Raw genomic sequence first — 19,907 nt, forward strand, 5'->3', positions numbered from 1 at the left:
AATAAAATAATAGCTTTATTGTAATTTTACTGGGCGCTACTCTTTATCTGCCTAACCCAGTGTGCCCAGATTGGGGAGTCAAAACTGTCAACAATAACATTCAGAAGTCTGTTGGGACTCCCCCTTAGGCGGTTTGACAAATGTATTAAAAAATGTAATAACAATAAAGTCAATATAGTCACACAATGTTGGAAGTATCTACTGATTCATGAAATCTAACTAAACTTTTTTTCAGACCTTGGCGAGCAAGACAGCTGCCACGTTGAACGTGTACAACAAGCAAGGCTACACGCCGCTTCATATGGCGTGCCTTGCCAACGCGCCGGACTGCGTGCGCGCCCTGTTGCTGGCCGGAGCGGACGTTAACCTGAGCACGCGCCGCGCCGGCGCCGCTGCCAGCGCGCTGCCCGGTTAGTGCACACTCGGGACCCGTCAGGGGGAAGGCGGAAAAAGAAAAACAAACCGGACAAGTGCGAGTCGGACTCGCGCACGACGCGTTCCGTACCATTATCTATACTTACAACATTAGACATTAGCAAAAAAAAAAGGCAAAAAATCAAGTTTGTTGTATGGGAGCCCCCATTACATATTTATTTTATTTTAATTTAATTATTTATTTTTAAAGTGATTATGGTTATACAACTAAAGACTCTGTGAATATTTCAAGCGTCTAAGCGTCTGTTGCCGTTATTAATATCAAGGAAAAAACGGAAATTGCAACGGCGTTTGTTGTATGGATTTTTGTTTTATTCTGTTTTAAGTATTTATTATTATAGCGGCCACAGTAATAGATAAACTGTGAGTGAACATTTCAAGTGTCTATCTATGACGATTCAAGAGATAGAGCCCTGTGACAGAGGGACGGACAGACAGACAGCGGAGTTTCAGTAATAAGGTTCCGTTAGCACCCTTTGGGTACGGAACCCTGAAAAATAAAGGGTTCTCTAATCTCCCCCCCCCCCCCCAAATGTGTTTCTCAAATGATTCTTTTCATTTCCCAGCTGTTTCATATGGACAAACGATTTTGTACAAACTGTAACTATTTCAGGATTGATATAAAACAAACCTTATCTAACCAAAGGGTTCTACAGGATACTCGTGAAACATATCCTGAATATGGTATTTGACTATTTTGTATATGTTTTATAAATTAAAACTACACAATGCCTGTTATCGAATAGAAAAACAATTTTAAGCTACCTTTACAAATAACAAAGTTATAAAGGTTTGAAATTCCAGATTAGACAGAGAAAGACATACTGGCATGTGACGACGCTGCATAGAGAAAAGCGTTTGAGAAAGAGACAGGTATATAGATTTTTCAAAAAATCACTATAAATCCAATTTTCAACTGATTTAAATTTTCTCTTCGCTAAACACTATCTGTATGTCTATTTTTTCATAATAATATTAAGATATGGCAAAATCAGGAGTTGTCAAATACCGTATTGTTTACAGTTCCAGAATAATAAACGTACGTCCATATGAAACAGTTGGGGAATGAATCATTTGCGAATATATTTTCTGCTGTAAAACAGTACTTCCTGTCATTCTCGTCGTCATCATATTAGCTTCAGGACGCCAACCGTTGGACTTAGGCCCATTGGCTCAGGATGACTTCGTCCACAGTCCCATTTCGTCATCTTCTTAAATCGTCCACGATGCCATGTCGTCAGCCTAAAATTCCTAAATCGCCACCTTCCTAACTCGTCCACTTTCTGATATCGTCCATACCCCATTTTATCTAAATTCCTATTTCGACCACAGTGCCAACTCGTCCACTTTCTTTTATAGATCACAGTACTACTTGGTCAGTAGTGCCAACTCGTCCACGTTTACAAGACGTTGCCTCACAGAGATGGTAAATTTAAGCGTTGTAAATAGCAAAATATCCCGATAGTAATTTGCAAAAAAAGCCCCTTTTCAATGATCATTTATATAGCATTTATATTAGTCTGGATAATGAACTATGCAATAATGTTGACGAGTTGGCATCATAGTCTAAATTGGAATGTTGACGTGTTAGCACTGTAGTCGAAATGAGACTGTTGACGATCCGGTACTGTGGCCCACGTAAGAAAGCGGACAAGGTAGGAAAGTGACGATGTAGGAATGTTGGCGAATCAGAACAGTAGACTGTATGCGAATAAGGACGATTTAAGAAGGTGACGAAATGGGACTGTGGACGAAGTCATCCTGAGCCGGCTCATTGACCTCCACTTGCTTCGGTTGAAAGCGGCCTGCATCCGCCGTAAACCCACGGCTTATCATTCTAACTCGATATAATACTAGAGATGTGCCGACTAGTCGGTAAAGCCGACTATCTGGCCACTATCGTAGTCGGCGACTAGTCGGCAAAAAGCGCCGACTATCCGGCTTCTTACTTTGTATGGTTTTTTCAGTAAAAAATACATTTTCATGTCTACGCAGAGCCTTGTTATTTCTTAATATTTGTATTTTATACTCGTAATAATTCTTATGCATTTTTAAATGTAAAGGAAAAGCAACTTTCACGTGACCATTGTACAGTTACCAGCATTAATATCTGCCACCGCGGACCGTGCAAAAATATCTGACACGTCCTTCCGGCCCTAGGAATAGAGTCGTATCAGATATTTATGCACGCTTGTTGTGTCAGATATTGGTGCTGGTGACTGTACCTACAGCAAAACTATCTTCAATATTTTTTGGCTTTTCGAACATAAATTTTATACTTATGGCTGTTCGTACAGTCGCCATCAGATATATGGTAGCGGCCAAGGTACTCAAATATTTCGGAGCAGCATTAAATTTCAATATATTAGTTACGATAGATAAGGTCTATAATATCGGACCATATAATTCGCCATAAATTTGGGAGCAGCGACTTTTCAATTAATTCGTGACATACAATAAGATAAATATATCGTAACAAACAGATCGTCAATGGTATCTGAGCAGTCAGGGTGGTCATAAAGATCGGATCATTTATGGAAAATGTACCTTAAAATTGTGTAATACAATTTAAAATAGTTAAGATTGGACTCATGAAAATAAGGTTTCAGACAGGCATTGATGCTATATGTTATCATTAATTTAAATTTAGAACGAAATGGTTTGTTGTGCCATTCATCGAAAAGAGTGTGTGTGGATTTGTCATCGTGACAAATATATTTCCGTCTTTTGCGAATTAGACAATTTTTTTTTAACAAAACTAAATGTCTTAAAAACGTTGTTTCGACGCAATGTCAAAATTGGCGGGCGTAGAATGAGTAGCTTAATTTTGTCAAATTATGTCAGATACTTTATGGCGTAATTGATAGTCCCTTGACTATTAAAGCACAAAGTCATGGGTTCAAATCTGATGCAAGTAAATACGTGAATTGTGTTTCTCTTTTTTGATTTCTTTGGATGTAAATAACATTATTATTATTATACTAGCAGCTATTATATGTACTAGCTATTTTATTCAACCCAGAGAAGTTAAAGTTTTTTTAGTAGTTAGGTATCTAGGTAGTAATAGTAGTAGTAGTAAAACACTTTATTGTACAACAAATGAAAAATACAACTGATTAAATTTCAAAGAAAAAATATTACAAATGCAATCTTAATTGTTGTTGGTAGGTACTTAAAATGATTAGTATAGGTATCTTATATCTATCACGTTTGAATTGTTGATCAAGTACAACCTACTTGGTAATTATCTTTCACGTGCGAACTCTTTTAACGCGTGTAGTCCTAATCAAAATTTTAATAAAGTAATTTTTATGGACGAAAAGGTGTTCTGTTCAGCAGATAATGGCAGAATGAGTTTATGGAGACCAGACAATACGCGTTATCTGGAGCAAAATGTAGTGCCTAATCGCCAGAGTGGGCGTATTACAATTGGATTTTGGGGCTGGATGTGTAAAGACGGCCCAGGGGAGCTGGTAGAAATTACAGGTCGTATGAATGCGGTGGATTACAAAGAAATACTTGAGGAGTCGTTTTTGCCTACTGCCCAAGTATTTTACCCCAATGAGCATAAAACATTCATGCAAGACAACAGCTCGGTGCATAATGCTCGCTTGGTTCAGGGATGGATTAATGATCACTGAGATGAGCTGACTCGCATAAAAATGCCTGCAAAGAGCCCCGATCTCAACCCCATAGAAAATCTATGGGGTAAAATGGTGCAAGAGTCGGACGGAAACCAGTGTCGCACCAAAGATGCTTTAAGACGCCACGCTCTCAACGTTTGGGAGTCTTTAGAGGGCGAAACGTGTGTGAAAATCTGGTCGGCTCAATGCGAAGACGATTGCAAGCTGTATTAAACGCCGAGGGAAGTTACACGAAGTACTAACGTTTTTACAGGCTGAAGAAAAGTAGTTTTATTTAGTTTACGGGTAGTGAAACACGTATTTAAAGGTTATTTAATGGTATGAGTAAATAGTGTTTGTGTTTGATTCTTAAAATAAAAGTATTTTCTACTAAATCATTATTTTATTTATATTAAGTTTTTATATTAATATGAATACTATCAATTGATACAGTTTTCGAGAATGCTGCTTGAAATTATCTCATGTGTCTAAGAAACTCACTTGCTCACCCATAATAGTCGTTAAAATCATCCTTGACATTGACAACTTAAGTCAATAGAACTCAAGTAGATAGTAACGAATTCAAATGTAGGTACTATGACACCAGATTTACAGTATATTTTTCCATAAATGTTCCGATCTATATGACCACCCTGACTGCTTCGATACCATTGACGATCTGTTTGTTACGATATATTTATCTTATTGTATGTCACGAATTAATTGAAAAGTCGCTGCAACCAAATTTATGGCGAATTATATGGTCCGATATTATAGACCTTATTATCGTAACTAATATATTGAAATTTAATGCTGCTCCGAAATATTTGAGTACCTTGGCCGCTACCATATATCTGATGGTGACTGTACCTACTTGTACCTAGTATTTCCCTGCCCACCACGAGAAATTATCATTTGGCATTAGATTTGAATTTATCATTTATCAAAAAAAGCCATACTCACTTTCTTTTTCAAATAATTGAATTTTAATATTAATTTTTATTTTTAGCTCTTTTACTTTAATGAATAATAAGAGTAGGTAAAATATTTTTAAACAAAAACACCGCTTTGATAGGTAAGTAAATAAAAAGAACAGGTTCCGACACGCTTACAGGCGTCGGTTGCGACTTGCGCGCAAATCAGCTGGTTAAACTTCTTCATGGAAGAATCGTCATGGAAATCCCGGAAACCATGATCGGCTTGGCCGATTAGTCGGCTTCTTTACAACCGATTAATCGGCTAGTCGGCCAAAGTCACGATCGGCACATCTCTATATAATACTTATCTCCCAGGCATTGTCGGCGAACTCCTCATAGACAACCAACCGAAGCTATACCAGCAAGACATGAAGTACGGAGGGACGCCGCTCCACTGGTCGACATCCCGGGAGGTCATAGAAGCCCTGGTTGATAAGAACTGTGATATCAACTCTCTCAACTTTGACGGGAGGACGGCGCTGCATATTATGGTGCTGAGAGGGAGGCTGGATTGTGCCACAGCTTTATTGTCTAGAGGTGAGGATGTGTGTTCATATCCACTTGTACTGATAGTTATGGGATTAAATGTTCGTGCGTCCGTGTATGCGTGTCTTTGTGTTTGTTATTACTGAACCTCGAGAGCAGGGATGTAACGGATGTGGTTTTATCGGAACCGAAAGCGGAACCAGATGTTTTCAATTTAGTTTATCGGAACCAGAAACGGAATCGGAACCGGAACCTGAATCGGAGCCTGAGTGATAGGTGGACGAGATGTTAAGGGTAGGTCAACTAAACCACAATCAAATGATAGTTTTCGCATACAAAAACTGTCATTAGATTGTGATCGCGATTATCAGAAACGTCACATAATTAGCCTTATGTTTGTTTTTGATGTACGCCGCTCATGTCCAGTCGCCGCGCTAAGCATTGACATCCGATATTACTTCCGTTTAAAAAGTAACTGAACCGGAACCGAATCGGATGTTTAATATCAAACGGAAGTTCCGACTTAACGGAAACGGAATCGGAGCTCCGTAACATCCCTGCTCGACAGTAACACAGGAATAAGACATATAGAGGATACGTGTAAAAATCCCAAATTAAAAAAAAAAAAAGCTAATGCGAAAAAGTTTATTGATACCTCCGTTACGACTCACATATATATGCACCCCCTGTAAGTGCACAGATATTTCCGACGATGGCCAAAAATTGTTTTTTTTTTTCTAGGCGCTGACCACTCTATAACAGACAACGAAGGCAACACCCCCCTCCATCTGGCCGTGAAACAGACGAACATATCGATCGTAGAGGCGCTCATTATATTCGGTGTTGACTTGGAAGCTCTAAACAACGCTGGGTACACAGCACGCCATCTAGTACCTATTGAGATGTCTAATAGCAACTTTGATAAGATACTGTATGTTTTACACGCCGTTGGTGCTAATAGGTGAGCATTTAGATTTATCTATATACAGTACTAGCCGCTACCCGCGACTCCGTCCGCGTAGTATTCGTTTATCGCTATCTCGCGGGAACTATGCAATTTTCCGTGATAAAAACTAACCTATGTCCTTTCCCGGGATTCAAACTATATGTATATCGAATTTCACCTAAATTGGTCCAGCGGTTTAGACGTGATGAGGTAACAAACAAACATACAAACAGACATTCGAATTGACAAGATTTCATATTTCTAAGACTATAATTTGATTCGTTCTCTGTATTCTGTTTGGAAAGAGAAAAACGCTGATATTTTTAAAATTTCGCTACAACTATTAATTAATTTATTACATTTTTTTTTAAGATGTGCTTATTCTAAAAGGGCATAACTCCAAAACTACGACACAATAGATCCATTACTTTTGTCTAGTCTGTTAAAAAAAGATCACGTAAATCTGACGTAGACGTTGCATAGAGACGTTGTCAAAATTATGACAGCTCCTTTTTCTGGTGAAAAAGGCAAAGGAAACATATCTATACTGTCGTAGTGTTGGCAAATTCAGCCATATTTTTTCATTTTTTTTTTAAATATGGAGAAATCAATTATAATAAATATTTTCCCATGTTCAGGAGGCAAAACTCTTTCGATTCCTGTAGTAATTTACAGGTGTAAAAAAAATGAAATCTTGTCAATTTATAATATTAGCGGGATTTATTTATTACTTTTAAACTTGTCCAGCTTGTTATATATATCGATTTCCCTGATTTTTCTTCTCAGATGTTCTGCCGAAGTAGTGGGGTGCGGGCCGGGTTGCTACCAACGCGGGGACTACAACGGGGTCCCCCTCCCCACCGCGCCCCGCTCCGCCACGCGTGACGTCATCAGCCAAATGCTCTCCGTGGCCGCTATGGAGAAAGCCGCCACCATACACACCGATCACAAACAGGGCCGGTGAGTGCACATTTATTATTGTTATTATTATTAGCCTATGCTGTCCCACTGCTGAGCAAAGGCCTCCCCCCGATACTTCCACTGCTCTCTGTCCACTGCATACAAGGGCCAGTCCGTCAAGAAGTAGTCTAGTTCATCCCGCCATCGCCGTCTAGGTCTGCCAGGTTGCCTTTTCGAGTTGAGAGTTTTGGTTGGAGAGTTTGTTTTGGTTGAGAGTTGGGCACATTACCACAAATAATATTTATAGTAAAAAACCGGCCAAGAGCGTGTCGGACACGCCCGAAATAGGGGTTCCGTTGCCGTTACGAAAAAAATAAGTAATATTTTTCTAAAGATTTCGTATTTTGTACGGAATATTCCAAGTTTAGGTATATTTTATACCTTAGGCTGCTATTTACTCTTAAACTACTAATAATTCTTAAGAAAACTTAACCGTTATAGTTTTATTTGTAAGTTTAATATATTTACTACCAAACTGTTTTTTTTTCAAATTTTTTCATCCACCGGTTTAGATTTTAATGTAAATTTGCATTTAAAGTTGAATATTTTGAAAAAAAATCACTGAATCGAAAAATCGTCCCAGGGAGTGGCAGCGCCATATTTAAAATTTAATGTCAAGCGGCGCGGCCATTTTGAAAAAATCTTCCTTGAGTGCAGTGACACCTACGAATTAATTTCGCGAATTCGCGAATTTTATAAAAAATATCACCAAAAAAAACCACTTTAATGTTATAGATAAGCCTTACAGTGATAGTTTAGCATAAAATGGCATATCTAATTAAATAACAATGAATGACCTTCAATTTCTGTGAACTTTATTATTCATTATCAAATATCTGATAACCAAATTTTTCTCAGTCATGTATTAAATAACTATAATTACAAAATAAAACAATTACCTGTAGAAAACACTGATTTATTTCGTAAAATATTAATTTATTTACGAAACAAAGCCCTTTTGTAGTCTTTCAATATCAAATAATAGTATAATACGAGGTTTCCAAAAATACCAGCGCACGGCAGCGGCCACACAGTGAAACTTGAGTAAACAATAAGAACGAAATTTCTTCCGTAGTGTTGTCGCGGCCGTTAATAAATGCCATCCTTGTCTATTTATGAACGCATTCTGCAAGAATAAGCAAGCGAGATATAGGTCTACCAGTTTATATTTATTAGTGAAATACGACACCCGCCAACGACCGGGAGCCGGTCGCTTGCCACTCAAGGGTTTTTGACAGGCTGCCGGGAGCCGGTCGCGTGCTAAACAAGGTGTGCCGGGACCCGGACGCTTGCCACTCAAAGGGATGGTTTTAAAAGACTCATACAACGATACCCCACACTACAAGATTGGACGAGGAAAAAAAATCACCCCCACTTTACGTCTATGGGAGGTACTCTAAAAAAATTATTTTTTTAATTTTATTGTACCATTTTGTCGGCATAGTTTAGATATATAGTCGTGCAAAATTACAGCTTTCTAGTATTGATAGTCTCTGAGCAAAGCCGCGGACGGACGGACAGACAGACATTTAGACAGACAGACAGACAGACATGACGAAAATATAAGGGTTCCGTTTTTGCCATTTTGGCTCCGGAACCCTAAAAAAAGGATCCATATCGGCTCGCATAATTGTTGGAAGACATAATGTAATGTTTGTCATAGTGTTGTTTGTCGTAACTCTTTTTTCTTATAATCCATTTAACTGTTCAGAATTGTTATAAAATAAAACCTAACCTAACCTACAGAGTTCTATAGGAGCTTCCAGTACTTTCAGTGCTTAGCATCTGGCTCCATCAGCAGATCAGCTAGATGCTACCATGTTTGTGAAGATGTTTGGATATTTGTTACTCAATGATGCAGTAAAGTCTGAACCGATTTAAATAAAATTTGGTATAGATACTGGGAAACAAAGAAAAAAAATCCACATAAAACACCAAATAACACGTTTATACCACTTAACACTGCCCTTTCTGCCTTTTTGTTTAGGAGACATAGTTTAAGTTTCAGAGAAGGATATAGGATAGTTTATATCCTGGAAAACGGCTCGGTTCTCGCGTAAGGGTGATAAACAAGTTATTCGCTGACAAAGTCGCGGGAAACGTTAGTGATAAACAAATTCACACTTACTTTAAAAACTGGAGCAACTAGAATTCTGAAATGAATTCGTTCCAAGTTCCAAAATTCAAAAATGACGTTATCAAGTTTTATTTTCCAGTCTACTCTGCCTAGACGGCGGAGGTATCCGCGGCTTGGTCCTCGTCCAAATCCTTATTAACCTCGAAGCAGCGATCGGCCGCCCCATCATCCACTGCTTCGACTGGGTAGCTGGCACCAGCACTGGCGGCATACTGGCTTTGGCACTGGCCAGTGGCAAAACACTCAGGGAATGCCAGAGGCTATACTTCCGTATGAAGGAGTACGCGTTTGTTGGTATGCGGCCTTATCCATCCGAAGCGCTGGAGACTATATTGAAGGACTGTTTGGGTAAGGAATCAAAATAAATAATAAAATATCATGGGACACTTGACACCATGTCCCAAACTAAGCAAAGCTTGTACTGTGGGTTACTGGACAACGGATAAACATACTTATATAGATAAATACATTCTTAAATACATATTAAACATCCAAGATCCGAGAAAAAACATTCATATTATTCATACAAATATCTGCCCCGGCCGGGGATCGGACCCGGGACCTCAAGCTTCGTAGTCAGGTTCTCTAACCACTTGGCCATCCGGTCGTCAAAATAAATGAAGTAAGTATTATTATTTTTAATTTCATTAAGGTCTCTACACATAACACCGTATCATATCAAAGTATCAGGCGAAAATATTTTTTTGTATCGAAAAGTATGAGACTATGCCCTTAGTACGTTTTGTAAACAACCATCGAGCCGTCGCGTGTCATGTATGCGTTTGATATTCCATTTGAAACTCCATCTGACACGTTCCTATTACGGTCATAGCATGATACGGAGTAATGTGTAGAGACCTTTAAACGAAACGGAAGACACAGCATTGCCAGGCCTCCCATTAGGTGATCGATGACGCGACAGTTGAGGGCAAAAGTTGTCGTTCATTGTGCCGTTCTAAGGCTGTTTGCCCACTGGAGCGGAGTGAAGTTGCGAAGAATAGGCAGAGTTGCGGATTGTCTCTGGCCATAGGCACAAAGATAGATAGCGGAGTGTGAAAGTAATGCGGAGCGGAGCTCCATACTGTTTTCCATTTGCGGAGCTTCCGTCCTTCCCTGCCCGCTCGCGCTCGTTTCTTCTCGCTTCGCTCTTCTTCCTCACTCCGCATTCTCGCCCCGCTTCCCGGTTTTGCATAAATTTTTAAGCTATTTACCAACAACTGTCCACTGAAGAGGTGGCGGAGATTTTATGTAATTCTATTGGTGGATTTTTTCTGTCGCTCACTGCTCAGCTGATTCGCTCCGCTCCAGTGGACAGGCAGTTTAAGGGGAAGATCTTTGTACAACAGTGAGTTCCGGGTGACAAGATGATGATGTTTTTTTTCTAGGTACTGAAACGGTAATGGCGGATCTCAAGCATCCCAAACTGATGATCCTGGCGGTGTTGGCCGATAGGAAACCCGTGGATTTACACCTGTTCCGGAACTACCAGTCCGCTCAGGACATATTGGACGCTCACAATAAAACCAGCAGTAAGTTAAACATAATAGGGTAAATCGTCAATTACTAGCCACTGTTCAATAACTGGCCACCTTACACTAAAAATGAATTCTTTTCACCTGTAAACAGATTTGTTTTGGTAATTTTGTAATCCAAATAAGGCCATAAATTCTCAATCGGGTTGGAATCGGGCGACTGTAGCGGCCGTTCAAGCTGTTTTATCCTATTTACCTTGAAGAGTCCAGCTCATATTTTAGCTGTGTGCTTTGGGTCATTCATCATTTTCATCATGTCAGCAGAAAGACGTCCACTGCTGGACATAGGCCTCCCTCAAGGCTCTCCACGCACACCGTTCTTGTGGTTTCCGCATCCACCGCGATCCCGCGATCTTAACCAGGTCGTCGCTCCATCTTGTTGGAGGCCTACCGATAGCTCGTCTCCCGGCCCGCGGACGACATTCATTAGGGTCAATATCTTGTTGAAATACATACCGGCCCTCCAAGCAACATTTAAGCAATGGAATCTCTAAAATGTTTTGCAAAATGTTGACATAATCCTCAGCACTCAATATTACATTAAGAGTCCACCCACGCCAAACTGCGCGAGCGGTTTTGTACCTCACCCCCCGCGACCCCTCTGAGATAGATCGCGTGCAACCGCGATTTGTTCGTAGGCGTTATCTGACAGCGACGCGTTTTCGCGCGCAGCGCGGCGAAATACGGTACCGCTAAAGTTTTTCAGAAATGTCAAAACGATCGTTTGTTATGGAGTTTGTATTGAATACGTCATATACTGACTGCTATGACAAGGCTATGACGTTACAATTTCCCACGTTCAAACTGATTCAATTTTATGTACTTAGGTACTTAGGTAATTCGTTTTTATTAACTTGAAAATCGCCAAAATTACGAAAAATGTGAAAATTCGGTTATTATGAGTATTTTCAAAGCTGCATTCCAATACAATACAATGACTCTTTATTGTACTCCGGTCTGAGTGGAGAGCCTTGGGAGAGGCCTATTATGTCCAGCAGTGGACGTCTTTCGGGTGACACAATACTAAAGTTCACCTAACTTTTATTTTCTTAGGTACACTTTAATTTAACTATGGCCTATGAAATACACCTACATTTCTAAAAGTGTATTAGTAATTTCTTGCTAGAGAAATACCTATATCAAAATATTAAAAATTAAGCAAGATATATTTCTCAAATGTAGACAAAACTGAAGATAACTTATAATACCTATACTCATTTAGGTAGGTATACACTAAAATATGGATCCATTTGCAGATAGGTATCGATTTTTTATTTGAAAACCAAAAACCTCATTTGCTTCGTACAGTCGTATAAAACATTCAAAGGACATAACATTGCCTGGCGGGCAATTTTTTCAATCACAAGTGGACATTATATTGAGTAAAATTACCCACGTTTATAATTTTATAAAGCACTTACGTTTACAAACTTAAATTTTAATAAACACAAAATAAACATTGTACTTTGCTCTGATAACTGTTATTTTTATATGTTTTATGTACAGTAGAGAGTTATATAAGCCCTTTATTGAACAAAAAATACTCATTCGTGACAATCGATTTTATAAGAAAATGGCCCTAAGGCAAAGTTGACGGTTTTTTGCCCAAAATTCAGAACCAACATAAAAAATACAACCGAATTGATAACCTCCTCCTTTTTTCTGAAGTCAGTTAAGCTCAGGCTTCTAATAGACTCTCGTTCATAATCCCCTTTTTACAGCCCTTAATGCACAATGTACTTTTGTGTCAATATTAGTTCCAATTCCAAATATTACCCGCTATGATCCTGTTACAACAAGGCCATAGTCGGTAGGAAAATACAAACTGAAATATACAGAACACACACAAAAACCACACACACAAAACCATTTGCACAGAAAAACCAGAAAAAGAGACCAGCATCCTCAGCATGACAGAGGTGTCAACTTCTAGATTTTTTCTCGCCTGCTTGCCTAAATATCAAAATTTTCCAGGCGTTACTCCAAACAGGGGACAGGGGGTCCTGTCAAAAATCAGCAATTTGTATTCAAACAGTGTTCTATCAATGTCGTATGTATACAAACACCTCTATATTATGTTTGAGTTTTCTAATAATTTTATCATATTTATGAGTTAAACGCTAATAACCAATAACAAATTATAACAACAACAGTTTGTATATGACACTAAAAACACCGATTGAATACAGAACGATTGATATTTCGGCAAGTAGTAGGTCAATGTATGGTTAATTCTTAGAAAAAAAGTTAGAGGTGTCACTACTTCAAAACCAAATAAAAGAAATGTGTCTTTTTATTTGGTATTTTTTTTAAATTTATATGATTTTTGAGTGGCGATGTAAATCTATATAAAGAACAACTTTAAAATTTGAAACAAATCGCTTGATTACATACTGATAATAAATACATTAAAAAAACAAAAGTCAAGAACTGACACAAGTAGGATATTCATACTCAACATAAATATTCTTGGAGATACGAGTACTCGCAGAAAAAACTGTGCCCATTTGATAAAAGGGACGGCTTACTAGAAAAACCAAACTATGAACTGTTACCTAACGACTAAATGCAATCATTTTGTCTGAATTAATAAATTATTTACTATTTTAATTGTACTTTAGATTTATAAAACTGGAGTTCCAAGAGTGGAGAAATTACGTATAAAGAAAGAAAGAAGGATATTTTATTAACACTAATACAAAAAGCACAAAGTGCAGTATTTGAACTTGTAAGTGAGAACTTTTTCTACTATTATAACGCATGTGGGCAATGTTGTCTAAATAACTTTGCCCGTTATAAAATTCAATCAATAAGTTACTTTGCCCAACGATTAATAAAGTAAATATTTGTTTTATATAAGTCATGTTATTTAGTGGGTGTCTCAAAATAATGTAGGTACTTACTGTACTAAAATAGTGCTTGTGTAGTGTAGATGTATCATCATCTGGTTCAGAGACCTCAGTGCGTTTTTTTACTGTAGAACATGTTAATCCAGGGTATTTATTACCTGTATGGCAAATTTCATGCAAATCCGTTCAGTAGTTTCTACGTGAAAGAGTAACAAACATCCATCCATCGCCATACTTAAAAAAAATGTTTAGAATTTTTTTTGTAGAGAATTTTATGTAGATTACTTATGTTTTAGAACATTTTTTGCTGTGGTTTACGAGTTATTTACGAAAAACTAAATGGGACTTTTACACAAACTCCTCCCCACCCATCAGTACCTACTTTTAGTATGTGGTCTTAAACACCATCCCCTACAACTATGCCAAAATTGACTTATACGCGAGATTTCCCCGGAGAGGCAGTTTTTGGTCTTCGTTGGGTAGGCTATATACTCGTACCAGACACGTATTAAGTTTGAACACATGTCCTATATTCCTACTATGGTAGTTATCAGTTTATAAGTAATAGACAAAATATGGAGCCAATAAAACTATTTAGACTACTAACCAATTTTTCTGTACTTACCTAATTCTTGTAATAAACAACACACTTACTTTACAACTTCTGACATCTTCTGACATGTTGTCTGTCATTGTACGAGTATGAGGGCTTCTTGTTTTTTTTGTGCGTTATTTAATTTATTTCTCGGTGTTGACTATCCTAAAACACCTTAAATACCCAAAATACAGTGATAACGTAATTTAATAATAATTTCCTTACTCATAGATTGAGTGTTATGAAAGAAGTGTAAATGTAAAAGTTTTTTTTCGTAAATGAATTTTGTGGAGAAAAGCGACGCAGGTCAATCAGGCAGAGCACCTAAGCGCTCACTGTTTCTCTGCGTTGAAGTGACAGAGAAGCAATATGTCGTCGGCGTGGCGTAAGTCTTTGCTCATCAAAAATTTGGAAATAAAATAAATGCAAAGAAATCACGATTTAGATTTAAGAAATAACACGACAGATATTATTATTACGTTTTGTTTGTAAATCAGACTTAGTAATTTGATTATAGTGTCTTTATAAATAACGGAGTATTTTTGGTTTCTAAATCAAAGTAAGAGCTCACTTTGGCAATAAAATCTATCGAGCCAAATTAGTTTAATCGTGTTTTGAAAGCAACGACTAACTCAGGAATACGATCAAGATTATCGTAATATTTTTTTTTATTGCCACGAAGTACACCAATTTTATACCACGTCTGTTTAAAATAGCAGTGACTGGCGTAGGTCGCCTCTTAATTGGAGCCAGTGGCGTAGCCATATAATCTAACCTAAGCAACAAAAAGTTCGTAGCTCGAATTTACTTTTATCCGTCTATAAGTGACTTCCAGTACTACAATGTGACGAAATTCACAAAATAGTATATGCTTTTCGTGTAAGTGTATGATTTATTTCGTCCAGCACACTGTAGTATAAGGTGTCAATTACTGGGCACCCTTCAATAACTGGCCACCTTAGAGGACAAGTACAATGCATACCGCCTGCGCTGCGTAAGCCCGGCAGCCGGCAGGCGGCTGGCAACGCGTCGTCGCTGCGCAGACGATGGCACGACGACGACGCTGTGAGGAGTCTCTTATACTAAAATGAGTTCTGGTCAACCTATAAATAGAGTTCATTTTTAGTATATATGGCTATTGAAAGGTGGCCAGTAATTGAAGATTTACCCTAAATGGCAGTGCCTTGAAATAGTATCAGTGGAATTCTCTGAATAAAACCGGCCAAGTGTGGCCAATTCTTAACAATCTATCTATGAATTGTCAAAACACTAACAAGGATAGTGGCTGCAAGTTATACAGTTCGTATCGTACCGTCCCTCTCTTTCTCGTATTAAATAATATAAGCGTCAGCGGGACGGCAAGATACGACCTTCGAATTTTGCACTTCGTAGTACAGGGCCAGGTGGCCAGCTCGCTTTTAGCTGCCGGGGATTATAGAATGTATTTGTCTCCAGACCGGTCGGGGCCAGAAGCGGGCGATTCAATAGGGCTGGCGCCGCCGCCGCCGCCCTCCGAGCAATTGGTGTGGCAGGCCGCGCGGGCCACCGGCGCTGCGCCCTCCTACTTCACCGCTTCTGGCAGGTAACCGTGATGTTCGGATATAAACGTGCAATGCAGCAGGGCTACTACGAAATTCGAAAATCACAACACACATTGCATAGACGTAGCTATCATAAGGCCCCTCTTTATGTGGCCTGGTCTCCCTCGTTCCAGGTACTTGGACGGCGGTCTGATGGGCAACAACCCTACCCTGGACGCGCTCACGGAGTTGGCGGAGATGCGTCTGGCGCTGCGGGCCACTGGACAGGCGGAGGAGGCGCGGTTGACCGAACTTAGGCTCGTCGTTTCCGCGGGCACCGGTTAGTACCGGCTTCCACATACACCGTGTTTCTCTTGATTTCCGTTAACTTGGAAAGATGGTTCATTGATAAAAACGCACCTGGTAATAGAGAATATTACGCAAAAAGCTGCGCAGGGGGCGACACTAGCACAAACCGTAAACAAAGCGCAATGACATTTATAGTTTGTGGCCATGACGGATCATGACATATTTATTAGTATCAAAATAACATGATATTTACATCGATAAAATGATATTATATGTGGCATCCGCATCCTACGGACAATTAAAAGACATTTAAGACATTCAGACAATTGTTTACGGTTTGTGCTAGTGCTGTATTAAATAATAAATTATTGTAGAGCTAGCGCGCCTGCAATTTTTTTAACTTTTTAATTTCTCGCCGACCAAAAAACTATGCACTTAGCCTTCTGATATGTAAGGAATAATGTAGACTTTTACGGACATTTTTGAGAAAAATAATAATGTATTATATTGTAAAATTAACAATCTTGACGACTACATTGACGTGACACATAACCTCATTTTGGTAACCTTCTTTTGCTAAATATGTTTGAATTAAAAACGCTAAATCTACAAACCTAAAAAAAAATACCATAAATTAAGAACCTTGACGCTGTTTTACTGCGCGTAATTAAATTAACTATCTTAATTCTTTATTATCTTTCAAACAGTAAAAGTTAGTCCACTAGTGTCTTGGAGAAGTTAACTTCATTTGATTTGTTGAATGTTCCCTTAAAGTTAACGGAAATCAAAAATAACACGGTGTATAGGGTGTCCCACGGCTAAGCCACATGGAGGGAAAAAGTACTCCGCGGCACAAAATTTGGTCCAACCTATATACAAAATGACCTATTACTGCATACATTTAAGGCCCACATTTTTTGCCGCTCAGTATATCTTAAATACTTATTGCAAATGATCAATTTTGTTGAAAGAAGACTTCATTTTGATTTTGAAAACTAACCGCGTTCAAAAAATGTTTAATAATTCCCTGTTTCAACCGGATTATTTTTTGATCGCGTCAATCATATTTTCCAGGTCTGAATCCACTAAGCAAAGTGAACGACTACGATGTGTTCAAACCGGAGAGTGTGTGGGGCATGGCCAAGCTGGCATGGGGACTTACGTCCATCGGGAAGCTTCTGGTCGACCAGGTAAAGACCATGAATTTTTATTCACTGCACCACTTAAAGGACAATATTTGCTTGTACTGTCGAGTTCATAACTTATAAGCAAAAAGTAAAAGAAAAATAAAAAAATCGAATCGCCATGACGACCACATGTTCAGAACCATCTTTGAAACGACTGAGTAACGCCAATAAATAAACTCGATATTTTTCTTACGAACAGCAATTGGGTCGAGGCTGGACGTTGCTTTGTGATTTCCATACCGTTGCCTTCGTGGTATCAATGAGGACCAAATGGGCCACTATGGGCTTTCCTGCCAAAAGAGCGCTGGCCATTTTTTCCGTCACGCTGCGCTAGCCGGGTTCTTTGACGACTAACGATTTTACTCAAAGTTAACAGTAACGAATGTGACATATACATATGCTATAAAATCTATGCCACGGCGGCCTTGCTTGTGACGTGTTCTGTTGACCCGTTACCCGCGTTTACCTTTGCGGCACTTATTTACCATTTAGAGTTCACTGTGGTCCGCGAGTTGTTCTTTGTGTTTAGTTTCACGGCCGGCAAAGGGACTGTTTGAAACAAAATATTGTTAATTGAGGTTGGGTCGGAAAAACTCGACAACAGTTAAAACTCTACAGGCACAAAATTTTGTCGAGTATCTATCACGCTTTTAGGCTTTTGAACTGATCTCAAGTTACCTCATCGGTTAGCATTAGATTGAGTATATAGGTACAAAAGCATTTTTCACACCTCTCATTCAGAAATAGTATATTTTTTATCGAGGGACTAAAATAAGCCAATATATACCCTAGGTGGTTAGCCACCCGAGCTTTAGCGAGAGTGTCTATTTATCGGAGGGTTTATATTGACTTTTAGTCACGAGGTGAAAACTCTATTTTTCACTTCGATTGCGAGAAAAAAAAAGTCATTTCTGTGAAAGAATTAATGCGTTTCTATTCCTCCAGTATAAACTTGTGAGCAAAAATTTGATCAAAATATCTGACGGCATGGTGGTTAACCCATTCTAATAGCGAACCTACTGTGTTAAAAATAAAGTTGTGTTAAATACTTGTGATATATAGATATAATTTAATAATATTGTAAATCTGTTTAAAAAAATATACCTCATTGAGTTTCTTGCCGGATACTTCTCAACATAGGTTTTTCCGAACCAGTGGTAGTTTTTTTTTGACATTCATAAGTACTTGTTATAGCCTAAATTGAATAAAGATATTTTGACTTTGACTTTATGTGTTGTCGTGATTAATGTTTTTGTTTATCTATCAACTTATTCAGGCGACACAAGCTGATGGCCGCGTGGTCGAGCGAGCCCGCGCGTGGTGCAGTACACTCGGCGTCCCGTACTATCGCTTCTGCCCGCCGCTCTCCAAAGACGTCGCCATGGACGAACGGAATGATGAGGTAAATCCTACTTGCTATTAATATCTCTGAGTCAGTCGTGAAATTGAAAAAAAAAACAAAGGGAAATTGCATATTAACGAGATTCGCTGATCATATATTAGTTCTGTAGTGTCTGTTGTGTCTGTATATTGGAAGATTCGGAAGAGAGATGAACAGGGCTAACCTTACAACCTCAGTAATCGATAATGGATCGTTTGTAATCATGTTCACGTAAAACCCCCACATATCTAATTACACATTGCGCTTTTTATTTTCAACATTAAAAAAAACTGTTACTACTACTAACTAAGCCTTTTGAATTAGTGTAGTGCTAGAATAGTGACTAGTGAATTAAAATTGTTGCAGTGCACAAAATACACATGAACATAGTGTCTTCTCCTTAAGAAACTAAGAACTTAAAAAATCTTATTTTATCTTTTTCCTAATAGAAATTAGACGAAATAATCACTAGTGTTTTCACTATAATTCCGAGACGTACCACACACCGCGTGTACTCGTGAACGACATCCGAACTGGACTGGTCGTAACGTCTTTTTTTGAGACTGATGAGTGAATGTTTGGTACCTACCAACCTTTAGGTTATTTCATTGGCAATCGAATGAAAGCGATCCCAATTGAATATAAACCGTGTTGTCTCAATAATAAGGTTTTAAGTTGGGTAAAAAATTCGGGCACAAATGTGTGCCTTTGGGAAACTCGGGTATACCAAATCGCGGGCTCAAATTTGTGCCCGTGGGAAATAGCGAAACAAAAAGCGCTCAAGGTCATGGGATTTTCGAAAAATCTATTTTAGGCACAAATTTGTGCTTCTGGGAGAGGTTAGGTTATAAGAAATTTTCGAAATTTTCCTATATGAAAAATTGCGCAATTTTGGTAAGTTTCCTTTGGCACATCAGTATACCTAGTGCCATCCACGAAGAAAAAAAATAGCCATTAATTACATTGTAAT

The 19,907-nt window shown here is 38.6% G+C and overlaps 1 protein-coding gene across 1 annotated transcript in view; it reads left to right on the forward strand.

Moving 5' to 3' along the window:
• Positions 1-19,907, forward strand: part of LOC141430207 (85/88 kDa calcium-independent phospholipase A2-like) — a 36,720-nt gene that overhangs the window by 9,732 nt on the left and 7,081 nt on the right. Inside the window, exons 6-15 of the mRNA XM_074090804.1 lie at positions 236-410; positions 5,351-5,572; positions 6,263-6,482; positions 7,254-7,427; positions 9,644-9,912; positions 10,950-11,093; positions 15,996-16,122; positions 16,255-16,400; positions 17,444-17,559; positions 18,833-18,958. Coding sequence (XP_073946905.1) covers positions 236-410; positions 5,351-5,572; positions 6,263-6,482; positions 7,254-7,427; positions 9,644-9,912; positions 10,950-11,093; positions 15,996-16,122; positions 16,255-16,400; positions 17,444-17,559; positions 18,833-18,958 — 1,719 coding nt within the window. The remainder of the gene's footprint in view (positions 1-235; positions 411-5,350; positions 5,573-6,262; positions 6,483-7,253; positions 7,428-9,643; positions 9,913-10,949; positions 11,094-15,995; positions 16,123-16,254; positions 16,401-17,443; positions 17,560-18,832; positions 18,959-19,907) is intronic.

The sequence above is a fragment of the Choristoneura fumiferana genome, chromosome 8, assembly GCF_025370935.1.
Source record: "Choristoneura fumiferana chromosome 8, NRCan_CFum_1, whole genome shotgun sequence".
In the NCBI taxonomy this organism is placed as follows: domain Eukaryota; kingdom Metazoa; phylum Arthropoda; class Insecta; order Lepidoptera; family Tortricidae; genus Choristoneura; species Choristoneura fumiferana.